Below are 13496 nucleotides of genomic sequence, written 5' to 3' on the forward strand. Positions count from 1 at the left end.
TTACAAAACTGACTCATAAAAAACAAACTTATGGTTGTCAAAGGGGAAAAGTGGGGGGGGGGATAAATTAGAAGTATGGGATTAACATAGACACACTACTATATATAAGATAAACAAACCCTACTGTACAGCACAGGGAACTATATTGTACATCTTATAATAACCTATAATGGAAAAGAATCTGAAAAAAATGTACAGGTAACTGAATCACTTTGCTGTACACCTAAAACTAACACAATGTTGTAAATCAACTATACTTCAATTTAAAAAAAAAAAGTGAGGTATCTGGGATCAAACCCTCTTTGAGCCAGTTTCTGTGGAGAGGACTTCATTCCAGAATGGGCCAAACTGCTTCCCTGATCCAAGTGTCACTCCCTGTATTTCGCTCCACTCCTTTGGCCCCAACACCCACGCCTCCTCAGTCTGGCCAGTGCCGCCCAGAGCAAGAAAACTCCTGAACAGTGGAGGTGCTAAGGAGGGATCAGCGTGGGCGGAACCATGCTTCTGCCAATCAAATTGGGAAATTCACGAGAACATTCCGGACCCAGTCCTCCTGTCACTCACATCCTCCGCTAAAGGCTAACACGGAAAATACAACCCCAAATATTTCACTCCGATTCTTTGTATCTGTCCCCTTTATCTCCTCTGAACCCTCCGTGACTCTTTGAATGAAATGAGCGCTCAGTGTTATTTAATCCTCAAATGTAGTCTTTCATAGCTATTACCTGATAGGAAATGTCTAGATGCAGTGCAGAAGAGTCGCCCATTTTACTTTCTGTGAGATAAACACAACTCAGATTCTAATCCCGAGGATTTCTGTCCTAAATGTTAATTGTTATCCATTCCCTCCGCATATAATTTACACTGACAAACAGTCACAAGCAGTGGACACGTTCAATTTCAAGCCATGTGTATCTGAAAGGGAAAGAGCCCAGATCTCTGCTCCCGTCACTGGCTGGTCAGAGAACCGAGTATAAAAAAAGAAAACAGAAGCACCAACAAAAGAAGCAGGCAAAAGCCTGTTTCTGTTTGTCTCCTCGTCTGAGTCTTGAAGCGGCATCTCCCAGCGTCAGGAAACCAGGCATGGGGATAAACGCGGTTTCCTCTCAGATGCCCTGAGAGCACAGTCCCTCTGGTAGCTGGATTCATGAGTTTCTCTCTCCGCCCATTCCTCAGATCTTTTTCTAAAAGTAAGTTGTACGACGCCCTCCCACCAGTAGAGTTCCTTCTCAATCATTAAATCTCGTTACCTTTCTTTAATGGACATGGTTTTGCTGGGAGAGTCGAGGATGCCCTCCGCCGCTGGTGCTTTGATCTCTTCAGCAGCAAACATTGCGCACGGACTCCGACAGCGCTTCTCCTGCGGCTGTTCAGAGGGATCTTGCTGCTTCCAGGACACGGGGGCTGCAGTCTGAGCGACTGGTCTCCCGGCAGCTGCGCCTGTCTGCTCAGCAGTGAGATCCAGGAACTCTGCCGCTGGGAAGCAACGGAGCCCTGTCAGCACTTACTCCCCTGCGCAAGCATTCTTCGAGCCCTTCACCCCGACCCCGACCCCGGATGACCCGCACTTGGAGTTCAGTCCGTGGGCACATGGCAGGCTACCCAATCCACTTGGATTTATGCAAATCTAGGGCATGCTCTAGTCCCTGAGAAAACCAAACTTCCCCGTGGATGACTCCACCCAGCGACTTCTTTTGTGACAACTGGTCTTTTCCTGCGTGCGACACACAGGAAGTCGGTTTGGACTACACACTGCAGAATGTTTCTACGCCTCCAAGACAATACTTTGACATTTCACATGGGTCAGACTCCCAAAGCAAAGCCACTATTATAATTGACACACTATCATTTCATGGAAATGCAGAAAGAGAATTACAGTCCCACGCAGCACGGCTTGCCAGTCTGCACGAGAAGGATCTAGGAAGAGAACCTGAAACCCAGAGACTGGGCTCCAGCCCTATCCCCTATATGCTCACCCAGCCCGGGACCTTTGGGGTCACCAATTTCTAAAAGGGGCCAGAAGAGCTAGGGGTTCACAAGGCTGTCGTGTCAGTTAACGTGACAAAAGTCATCAAAAACCCTTATCAAGATGTGGGAAAGCGCTTCAGGTATTTTTATGGCAGAAACGTTGATGAGTCCACCAAACAAGCCGGGTCCAAGAGGAGGGTGCGATTCACACTGGACTTTCAATCAACACTTAACACTTAGTTGTCAACTGCCTTCATAATTCAGTTAAAAGCAATCCCAAACACACGCGACCCGCCAAGCAGAAAGGAAAGGAGCAGTAAGTGGTAAGTTACCTTTCAGCGAAAACTTCCTCTTCGTGACATTCTCCACATCCACCTTCTCTTCAAAGAGCTGCCTGTCCTTCCAGTCCGGGCTCCCCTGTGCGGTGCTTTGTGCAGTGGAAAATTCCTTCGGTTCATCACCGAACTGAGCCGCGGGAGGATGGGCGAGCTCCAGGCTTCCCCTTCTCGGAACAGCATAGATGGGCTCCTTGTGGCCATTTCCTTCCCGGACTCTGCTAAGCATGGGGTAGGATGGCTCTGCTTCCTCCAAGGACCCGTACTTCGTAACACCACCATCTCCACCTGTCAAGACTCCCTTGCTTTCTGTCTCTTCAAATTCTCTCGACATTCCTTTGCTCCCACCAGCCTCTACCGAAGACTGCCAGCCCTGGGATTTCAGGATGCTTCTAACTGGAGAGTCTGAACTTTCTAGCGAAGACGGAAACTTCTGCTCAGCGGCACCGGAGCTGTCATCCAGCGGTGGCTTTGTCCGAAGATTCCCTGCGTACATGGGGGTGACGGTAGACGCCGGGGTGGACACAGATGTGTTAACAGTGGGGCAGAAAGGGCTGAGCTTGCCACTTTGCACCTGGGAGGACACAGTTCAAAAGGAAAAGGCTGATGTAAAAACACCACCTAGGGAACTCCCTGGCGGTCCAGTGGTTAGGAACTCCGCACTCCCAATGCAGGGGGCCCGGGGTGGGGGTTGATCCCTGGTCAGGGAACTAGATCTGCAGCTAAAGATCCTGCACGCCGCACCTCAGACCTGGTGCAGCCAAATGAACAAACAAACATTAAACAATAAGAACACCGCCTATGCACACACTGCCGTATGGATTGACGCGGATGGAGACACTGCACTTGGGGCAGTTTTCCTGCTTCTCTGGGTGAGAAACCAATCCTAGACGTAGCTGTACAGATGCGTCTCGTTAATCAAATCATCTGGGTGAAAAGCAGGTCATGCGCCCTATTTTTCTCCCCGAAAGGGACCCAACTCAGATGATTTCAGCCATGATGCGAACAAGAGAAGAGATCCATCCTCGGCATGGTTATATCCTCCTTAAGAACGAAGTTATTACCAAGTAACGACAGGTAACATAGTTTACAGGTAGACGCCCTAACTATACGCTAACCTCAGAGGGACACCGTGTTCCCATCTTTTAAGGACATACGTGCGAATTGGAGCTGGGTCACAGGCCACCCACCTGTTCCACCTCTCCAAGCGTGACCGGTTGGGTTTGATAGCGAGCATTCATCCTCCTGTGTCTCACATCTAATCTGTTCCGCGTTGAAATCGCTTTTGAGACCGGCTGGGACAGTTTGTTAAACAAGGCCAACTTCTCCGCTAAGCTCAGGGTGGAGATGTCAGGTTCTCCTTGCTCAGCAGAATCTTTGCCCTCATTCGCCTGGTCTCTGGCTAACGCCTTCTGGTGAGCAGATGCCTGCAGTCTGAAAGGGGGCAAAAGTCAACCACACACAGGGAGACAAACAGAAGCCCACTGCCAAGTGTGTCTGTTAACTTTCTTCAAGGTGTCACTTCAATTGGAAAAAGGGCGTATCTTTCCCGGCAGCTGGTTAGCTATTAACAAGACGACAGCGTAGGCTGGAGACCCTCGCATGGTCAATATCACACAGAGCAGACTTTCAGCTCTGAATTATTTCTAAAAATTGAATTGCCTATTTAAGGAATGAAAGTCGCCTTGGTATACCTTATCTTGGAGAGCTGAGCTGTACTGTTAGTATCAACGATAAATACGGCTAAAGGGAGTCCGCAGACATCACCTACTGCATATTTAGACATTATCTAAAGGTGTGGTTCAGCAGGTGGTCTTTACATTTTAAATAAATAGGAAATAACACAGTCATTCTATCAACAGCGCTATCTACAACACAGGGTTTTGAGTTTCACTTGCTAAACACAAATAGCTTAATTGTAAAGATTCTCTCCCTCTTTTTAGTCTAGTATTTTCTCTCATAGGTTTCTACCTGTCTCCTGAAAGGTAGTTAAATCTGAAATTCCAGGTAACTTGCAAAGTGAAGGAAATGTCGGGGCTGATAAATCCCTCCCGCTTCCAGGTAGAGGAGAAGCCTTCTAGTTACCGGGTCAGTTCATCTTTGAAGGTCTAAGACAATGTCCCTTCTGCCACTGGAAAATCTAATTCTAAATCCAGTGAAAAATATATTCTGCCTCGACTCTGATTAACCAGCGCCTTACAAGTTGTCCCAGACGAGAGCAGTGTCAGTTTTCCAGGGCACAGTGAGGATGGGAGTAAGGGGACCTGAGTCTTGGCATCTTTCCTGAGGTCCAGCAAAGAACTAGGAATGATGGCAACCCGCTTCCCCAAAGAGAGCCCCGCTTCTGGACGAGGCCAGCTCTACTTCTGCACTGTCATTTTCCTTCTTTTAATTTTAGCTTTAGCCTTTGCATTTGGCCCAAGATAATAAAACAGAGGGGATATTTACGTGCCTTAAGGACATCATTTTAAAACACCACCATTGAAAACATAACAGTAAAACAGTAAAACATCTAAGTTCAGACACAATAAACTGTTACTGTCCCAATCCCCAAATATAACGGCATTGTCTCTCTATCCATTAGAAACAGGTAGGATTGTTTTTAAACATGTATTTATGTCTAGAAGTGATTAAAAAAAACTAGGTATTATCAGACTTTCAACATTCAGGTTAACGTCCTATTTTTCTGTTAATCTTTAGTAAGTGCTAGTGTTTTAGATGAAGAATGAAACTTTTTAGGGATGACCAGCGTTATGAAAAACAAACAAAACAAACGGGTAAGTGGGTTAGTGGGATCCGAGTTCCAAGACATAATGAAAGGCCGTGGATGAAATGCTGTCATATACAGGCCGACGTGAAGTCCCCAGGGTGACAAAGCAAAATGCCCCACGTTCCCTGGGACAACTCCTTGTTTGTCAGACAAACGACAGGCATTGAAGACCTGGAGATGCACCTCTGCCCTCAGGGCGACATGCAGCTACTTCTGTCCAGTACCTGGCAGGCTGCCCGGGGCTCTTAGCTACAGTGGGACTAGGATGTCTTGTCATTACAGGGTGGGTGGCCACAGAGCACGAAGCAGGGGTAGGTTCGCTTTAAAACCAATTGCCAAAGATGGAACATTCGTAAGGAGAGAGAAGAAAAGAAGCATTAAGGAAGGTGTAGTTTTCAATTCAGAAACATTAAATCAAAAAATATTGGAACGAAATCCTTTGCTCATTTCTTAGGGAAAATCACAAAAGAACTTGAAAAGCAATTACAAACTTCGGAAATAAGAGACAGAGGTGACCAAAGTCAGTGGAATAAGGATAGGTTTTCAGAGCTTGGAAAGGATTTAGAATATTTAGAATAAGTTCCCGGTTTAAAAAAAAAAAAAACTTTAAAGAAAGCCAGTATTAACCAACACCAGCAAAGCAGTAGGTTGTGTCCGTGTTTTACAATGTTGTTCTAAGCTATTTTTAGAGTCAGGGTCCTCGTATAACCTATAAGCACATCAAAGTACATTCAGCGAGTCTGACAAGGGGATAATTCTTGCTTATATTTACTGTTTTGCTCCCAGGGGTAGCTGCTTCTTATTTTACAATAGCTGCTCAAATATTAAAAACAAAAACAAAAAACTGATTTGCTAAGAGTTCCCAATGAATACAAGATGTACTTGTCCACAAATACACAGAGAAGTGAAGGGAGTTAGGGCAGCTAAGTGAACAGCAGGTTCACAGTTGGGCTGTTGATGCCCTCGATGAGATGAACTTCATTTTTTCAGGAAGGGTGTGTATATGTGTGTGTCTGGGGGGAAAACAATTTGAAAAAAACTGGTAAAAGTTTTCACTTTAATGGAAGCAGTAATCCCTGGAGGAATTACTTTGGGAGATTCATTCTGAACACATTGGGACAATGCTCAAAACCTACCTCCCACGGTTTGGAAAGTTATCAAACTTCCAATTAATCTTTAAAAATTCGTGATTATTTAAAAACAAATCAAGAGAACCCTTATCTTTTTGAGATACAGACTGAAATATTCATGGCTGAAATGATACCTGGGGTTTGCCTGAAAATACTGCAGCAGGAAGTGGGATGTGGGTGAGAATACAGGTAGAGCAAGGGGGGCCGGGGGTCGTTGGCCGTAGGGACTGAGTGACGAGGACATGAAGGCTCATGATATTACCCCATCTACTCTTCTGATTTAAATTTTCCATTGCAAAGAGATAAAAAAAATGCACAGGCAAAAAGAAATTAAACAAAATTCCTCTTCATGTTCTTCTAGGAGATACAATAGGTAACACATCCCTTTACAAAGTTCAGAGACACCAGAGCAAGGAAAATCCCTAAACACCTACTTCTCCGTGGCTTCTAACTGAACCGTCTTCCGACCTCCTCATTTTAAAAGTCTTTAAATCTTTCTTTAAAAAGAAGACCTTACAGCCAAGGCCCAAAGGCCCCAAGGGCACTTACGTGGCTGCAATGACCACCTCCTCGGTGGTGACAGGCTGCGTGTGGGATCGGTCCTGCAGACGCCGCAGCCTCTGCTCTACGGCTGCATTCCTGGAGCGGCGCTTCGGAACGTTCTTCTCGTCAAATGACTTTTCCATTTCCTGAGATTGGAAACAGTGTGGATCCTGATAAGTTGGGGGAAAGGGAGTCGGGGCTGCAGAATGTCGCGACTCTGTTCCCCTGCAGGACCTAGAGGAGGGGCACCCCGAGAGGCAGCATCGGCGTCAGCAGCGCACACGCCAGCCACACCGGAGGAGAGAAGCGCAGGTGGGCCCAGGGCCGGCGCAGGCAGCAGGCTGGCCGCGGGGCCGCCCACAGAGGTGACGGCTTCTCCGACAGCCCTTCAGCACATCTTACCCTGAAGAGCAGCCTCTTCGCAGCAACGCTCAGCCTGGCTCGCTCATCCACCTTCTCTTCATCTGTAAAAGGTCACAGGTGAAAACTGGATGTCATTAGAAAACGTAGGGAAAGCCCGTGAAACGTTTCCCAGGGCTGACCTGGAAATCCTCTGAATGTGAGAATTCTTAGATATACTAAAAATGACAACAGGCAATACTTTCCCCTTGGCGGGGGAGGCTATCCTTCTGCTTCTGAAAAGGTACTAGTTCCCACTGCAATTAACCAAACGGAGCTCCTGTCTGGGCCATAATTTTCTACTACAATATTTGACTTAAGTATAGATATTATGGAACTAAGAAGAGATTTTATGGAAGGAACTTCTCTTCTTTATTGTTAAATAGTAACAAGAAAGCAACAAGAAAAGTCTGCTTCTTCGATTCCAATCAGTTGTTTTAGTATGGTTCACGGCTCCGTTCTCTCTCTTGGCACTAAGGGAAAGTGCGTGTGAAAATCTCAACTAGGCTTTATTGTATTCACAGGAAGAAAACCTGCCAGAAAGAACACAGTATGTTCCATCATCTCATTCTTTCCAGAAGCAAAAATCTTATGATCTAAATCTAATCTGGGTGAGATGACAAAGAAGAAAAAGACAGATACTTGCCCTCTGCAGCTGGCATTTCTGAATTTGAAGTTGACCTGGGAAAGACATTAGCAAAAAAATAATAACTAACAATTAGCTGGTGGGAGTGGAAGATCCAAGGATAAACTAAAAGTGAAAATAAAACTGCAGTTAAAGTCTCTTAAAGAATATCCCCCTGGTAGCAATTCTAGCTGTGGACACGCGTGGACAGCTGTGGACACGCGTGGACAGCTATGGACACACGTGGACAGCTGTGGACACCATGGGCTACGTGTGCACACAGACCGGCTAGGTGTTTCACCTTGTGCAGACAAACCAGGACCAGGTACGACTCATTAAAGACGACTGATCATCACCCTTTGGACGAACCCTTTCATTTCTCTGCATTCGCATACGATAAGATTAAAAACTCACAGATAACACGCAGGTAGACGTTTATAAACTGAATATAAAATCCCTTTTCACCGTAACATCTGGTGGACGGTCCATCTGGATTCTAACTTAACAAGGGCATAAAAATTTTATACCCTTAAATGAATAACGTTTCTCACTTCTTACCATTTGAACGCAACTGAAAACTACGTGGTGATAGTGTCGTCATGGTCAACATTCTTTAAAGATACATTTACAAGAGCCAAATAAATATCCCGTATAGCTCAGATGGGAGAATTACAGAGTCATCACATCCCATTGAAACAGTATCGGGACCATCCCTGGGATAGAAATTCCCATAGGATTTCTTCTAAGTTCCTAGACCAGGGAACTTGACAGACACATGCCTACCTATCTGATTCCTTTCGTTCTGCTGAGGTTATGGGTTGAGTTCTAAATCTCTCAGAAGTCTTTCTACTTTCACCAGGAGAAAAATAGCGTCTTGGTTTCCGGGACCCTCTCTCCCGTTCCACGCTGGTAGGCAAGCCAGCACCTTCGCTTGACCCCTCGACCCGTGAATGGCTTTTACAGTCGTGGGGAGAAGGTGGACAGAAGGGAGACGGGGAGACAGAGAGAGGGAAGAAAGCACAGGTTTATGCAACTCGGTGAGTCAAGGCACGAACACCGCCAAATCCCACTGCATGCCTCTACCATGCACGTCGGGAGATGGAACATTGCGAGACCCGACACTCTAGAGCTCCCCGTTAGTAGGCGAAAGCAGACTGGTAGTCGTGGAGCCATGTCCTGGATGGTCTGCCCTGCACACACTTGTGAGCTAAGCTGGTAAGACTCAAGGCAGGACACCACACAAGTCGAGAAGTGAATTAACTCTGCCAAGGACGTGCAAGTGACACATCGGGGGGACGCATGGACATCACCTACAGCTCGGGTCTCTCGCTGGCCCGGGCTGACTGCAGGAACACATTGCAGAGCTGGGCGACGGAGACCTTGGTGTCCAGCAGGCCCACTTCCGACTCAGCCTTGGACGCCTGCGGCTCCGGGTCGCGCTTGGAAGCCGGGGCCGTGGCCTTCGCGGCCTGCAGCTGAGGCGGGCCCGTGTAGTCAGACAGCGAGCGGGTGAGGACCTTGCGCTTCCTCATGGGCTCTGCCTCCTTCCTGTGACCTTGGGACACAGACTCGCTCTGAACATACACAACCATTTCGCTTCGGCCCATCCTCTCCGTGGGCTGCTGAGCTGGAGGCGGGCGGGCCAGGCTTTCAGGTTCCTTCTGAGGTTCCGAGGTGACTGTGCTAGCAGCGGGCTTACCCGAGTCCTCGGTTCCAGGGGGGTCTTCCTGGCTTCTCCCAGGCCCACGATCCTCCAAAGCGAAAAGCGTTTTCCTGCTTTTCTCCAGAGCTTCAGAGAAGAGCATATCGTCCTCTGCTTTTGACTCACAAATATGGAGAACCGGGGTATCTCTTCTCTCACCTTCTAGAACCTTCGAGGGGGGAGGCTTTGTGACGGTCTGGGTGGCCGACTCCACCCAGCTGTACTCGGATGCGCTTTCTGGGGTGTCCGAGGTTGCCAGCGTGATGGTGTGACTGGGATCTGCCGGTTGGACGTAGCCGTGGATGGGCTGTCGTGCAGAGCTGGCTGCCTTGCCCGAGACCCTATCGAAGGCTGAGTTCTCTGACCGAAAGGCCAGGTAATGGCCTGGCACTGGCTGGTGTCTCCTCTGAGTTAAGGACTCAGGGGCAAGTTCAGGGCTGCTGCGAGCACTCTCCTCTCTCACCAGTTTTTCTCTAACTTTAACTCTTTAAGAAAGAAAAAGGATTTAAGTGCAGTAACTGCTTAAGGGGAAGAGAGCATGTGTGTGCAGATCAGGGATGCCCAGAGAATGGAAAAGCATCTTGGGGGTGGGGGCGGGTGGAGTCAGTGTCAGAAACCCACTGCTGTTTGCCAGAGGGAGTCTGAGTTGTTGCCAAATGCCAAACTCACCCTTCCTTCTGTAAGGCTAAGAGGGGTCAGATGCTACCCTGGGAGAGAATGGATGCCTTCCGACTAGATGAATACTCAGAAGCCACAGAACGATTCATTAATAGGCACCACGGGTATGCACCAGGGCACGCTGAGGCTGGGCTATGGGTTGGTACGTGTTCCACATGGACAGGCCCAGTGTAAGGGGCAGGGACAGCTTCCAGGCGTTTACAAGCCTGCAGACCATATGTAATTTCACTGTCTCCTGCTCGACCTTGCTTACCGCTCAAAATTATATTTACATTCAGAAAAGCTTGGTGCTTGTTGGTCTGAGGTCTAAGAGAATTTTATTTGTGGTAGTTTTGCATTTATCGAAGATAGTTGTGTGCAGACCTCCGGTGTGCATATTAGACTAATTCCTACTTTCAGGAGTTAGCTCTCCACTCGTTCGTTCTAAGCTTTTTGTGGTACCTTAGCTAAATCCCTTTGCCCAGCACCTATTCCCTCTTGTAAGTTAAAGCACAAACTGTAGGCATTTATGAGATACGTATTGAAAGTGATATTTCTGTGAGCCCCTTCTATTTTTGTGTATGAATATGATTAATAAAAATTGTAGATTCCCACTGAAAAAAAATTTCATTGTCTCCTGTAAATGTCAGAGCATTCGTGATTATTATTATTTTTTATTGAGCTCAAGATATATCAGACGATTACCTCTTTTCAAGCACTCAACAGTCACAAACTTTTTCATGCCATGCAGACTACATTCAATCATTCAGAAAACGTGTGACCAGTTAAGACACCATGACGTCTAGCAATTCGAGCGCTAAGAAGAACGTTAGGAAAAAAAGATATTTGTTGAAAGAATTAATGCACTGAACATTCTCTCCCCTCTGGAATTGCCATTAGGCCCTCAGTTAAAAACTAATCTAAAAAGGGAGGGCTCTGGTTGTTTCTAGAGCTATTTAAGTATCTGAGAGCAAAACTGAAATCCATTTCAAAAGCTACCAACCTTTTCTTATGACTGTAGCCAAGAGCACTGGCTGTGGGTCCCAGGAGACCTCTTTTCAAAGCCTGACTCAGCCAGTTCCAGCTGTATGGTCTCAGGTAACCTACCTGCCCCAGCTGCTTCACCTTTTAAATGGAAATAATGTGATGTCTGCAAAGTTCGCGGTTTAGTGCTTAGCAAAGAGTAAATGTCCAATAGTGCAAACTAGTTCTTGTTTTTACTTTTTTAAAATACCACATAGTGAGGAAGAAGAAACCATTCAGACTGCTTAGGAATGGATTCCTTCCTGGGGATAATCTTTAAAAAATAAAGAAATGCTTTTGAAGTGGGAAAAGCGATTTCTTGAGGAACGTAAAACCTTTATTTACTCAAGATTACTCAGCAAAAATAATTGCTTCTGATATTTATTTTTTGGAAGGGACTATTTCCTTAAAGGACAAAGGCACCCTGCTGAATTTGATATAAATACCTACATGTTTTTCAGCGTAAGATGCAAGGTATCTATCTATATTTCATTAAAAAAAAATCAATGACACCTAAAAGGCAGTTACTATGAACAATTCAGAGGGGAAAGAAAGCATTCTGGGTTGTTACTCTTCCCAGAGACTAGCCAGTGCTGGATGTTTTCATATTTATAATCTTTGTTAATCAAAAGGCGGCTGGAAATGTGGTTCAAGTTCTCCTGCGGAATATGTGTCCTTCTCACCAGAGACAATCTGAACGTTGCCCTTGGCCAAGAACAAAGTGACTGTCAGAAACTCAATATATGGGTGTTTTGTCCTCCCAATGACTTATTCATTCTAACTCCTGCTGCCTCTCCCTGCCCCCAGCCTTAACAATGAAACAAGAGGGGGTCTTGTCTGCTTTGAAAACCACATGCCCTAAATGTAGCTGTGCCAATGGTTGAGGGACAGGCAACACGGAAAGGAGGAGGCTGGATGGGCAGGGCGGGGCAGGGGCAGCTGCTGACAAGATAGGACACTAGCTGGTTAGCCTGGTTCAGGGGAGCAGCCCAGAGATGCTGGTTACATCGTCACTACTGCCCCTTCCTGGCAGCACGTGAGTGTGAGAAAGGAGAAAAAGCCAGAGGTGTAGCCAGAAGAGTTTCCAAAAGAGAAGCTGAGGGAAACACTATTGACATTAGCAGGGATTAGGGCAGGAGAAAGAGAGAAGCAAATGATTGGAAAGTAATTTCCAGCAGCCCCTTGGGAACACATGACTTTTAAAAGTCCTGCCACCAAAAAGAGGGCAAAGGAGAGTTAGTTTCGGTGACGTGCGGGACATAAGCCAGCTGGACCAGAGATGCAGTCGCTAAACGCAAGCCGAGAGCTCGGGAGATACCTGGAAGGCCAGTTGATAAGCGAAGGTGTGTCCCCTTCGGAATCTTTCTGGAGAAACCACTCATGTTTGGGTTTCCCGGTACTATTGTGTACAAAAAACAAAACTTCAGGTAATGTCTATGAAAATGTCGACATATACACAGACTTAATTATTATAATTTAAAACTCTCAAGGCTGATTTTTCTTAAGTAAAGAATAATTCTGGCTTTTGAAAAGGTCTAAGCACGTTTTGCCATGGGGTTTCTATTCAGTTCACGGAATTTCTAGGACGTTTGGTCCAGTACTGAAATCAAGAGATCGAATAAATATATCCGAAGCCACCAAATAAAGTGTTTTTTGGGGTCATTTAAAAGTATCAGGAGTCACACTCTGCCCACAAATAGCAGACAATTCTCTTGCAAGAAGCTGGATTAAAAATATCAATTAATTTATCACCTATAATTGTGTTAAGGTACACTGGTAAATAGCGAAATATAAAAATAGTGTCCATGGGCTTCCCTGGTGGTGCAGTGGTTAAGAGTCCACCTGCCGATGCAGGGGATGCAGGTTCATGCCCCGGTCTGGGAAGATCCCACATGCCGCGGAGCAGCTGGGCCCGTGCGCCATGGCTGCTGAGCCTGCGCGTCCGGAGCTTGTGCTCCACAATGGGAGAGGCCACAACAGTGAGAGGCCTGCGTACCGCAAAAAAAAAAAAAAAAAAAAAAAAAATAGTGTCCATGCAAAACAGTACCTATCAAATAAAGGTAATAAATAAAAAGAAATTCAATAAGTTCATATCTTTAATTGCTATTCTATATTTTCCTTTTATATTTGTCATTGAACAATGCAGCCAACATAACAGTTACCAAATACTAATGCAAGTCCATCTGATAAATGTTTACTGAGTTCCAACTATGTACAAAGCACTGAGCTGGGCTCTGAGAAGTAGCAAAGGTGAATCAGTACCATGCCAGCCATTAAAAACTTACACCGTGCTAGGCAGGATAAAATAGGATTTATACATTCACTCCTCAACGCACAATCGAAT

The 13496-nt window shown here is 46.1% G+C and overlaps 1 protein-coding gene across 5 annotated transcripts in view; it reads right to left on the bottom strand.

Moving 5' to 3' along the window:
- SVIL (supervillin) overlaps nt 1–13496 on the bottom strand; it is a 235164-nt gene that overhangs the window by 57431 nt on the left and 164237 nt on the right. For 3 of the 5 annotated variants that reach the window (XM_060006356.1, XM_060006357.1, XM_060006355.1), the window contains 8 exons: nt 12471–12551; nt 9085–9957; nt 7792–7826; nt 7149–7210; nt 6753–6892; nt 3494–3737; nt 2301–2877; nt 1251–1476 (listed from right to left, as the gene is read on the bottom strand). In XM_060006356.1, coding sequence (XP_059862339.1) covers nt 1251–1476; nt 2301–2877; nt 3494–3737; nt 6753–6892; nt 7149–7210; nt 7792–7826; nt 9085–9957; nt 12471–12551 — 2238 coding nt within the window. The remainder of the gene's footprint in view (nt 1–1250; nt 1477–2300; nt 2878–3493; nt 3738–6752; nt 6893–7148; nt 7211–7791; nt 7827–9084; nt 9958–12470; nt 12552–13496) is intronic. The other 2 variants (XM_060006359.1, XM_060006358.1) reach the window with 1 other exon arrangement.

Source organism: Delphinus delphis, chromosome 2, assembly GCF_949987515.2.
Source record: "Delphinus delphis chromosome 2, mDelDel1.2, whole genome shotgun sequence".
NCBI lineage: Eukaryota > Metazoa > Chordata > Mammalia > Artiodactyla > Delphinidae > Delphinus > Delphinus delphis.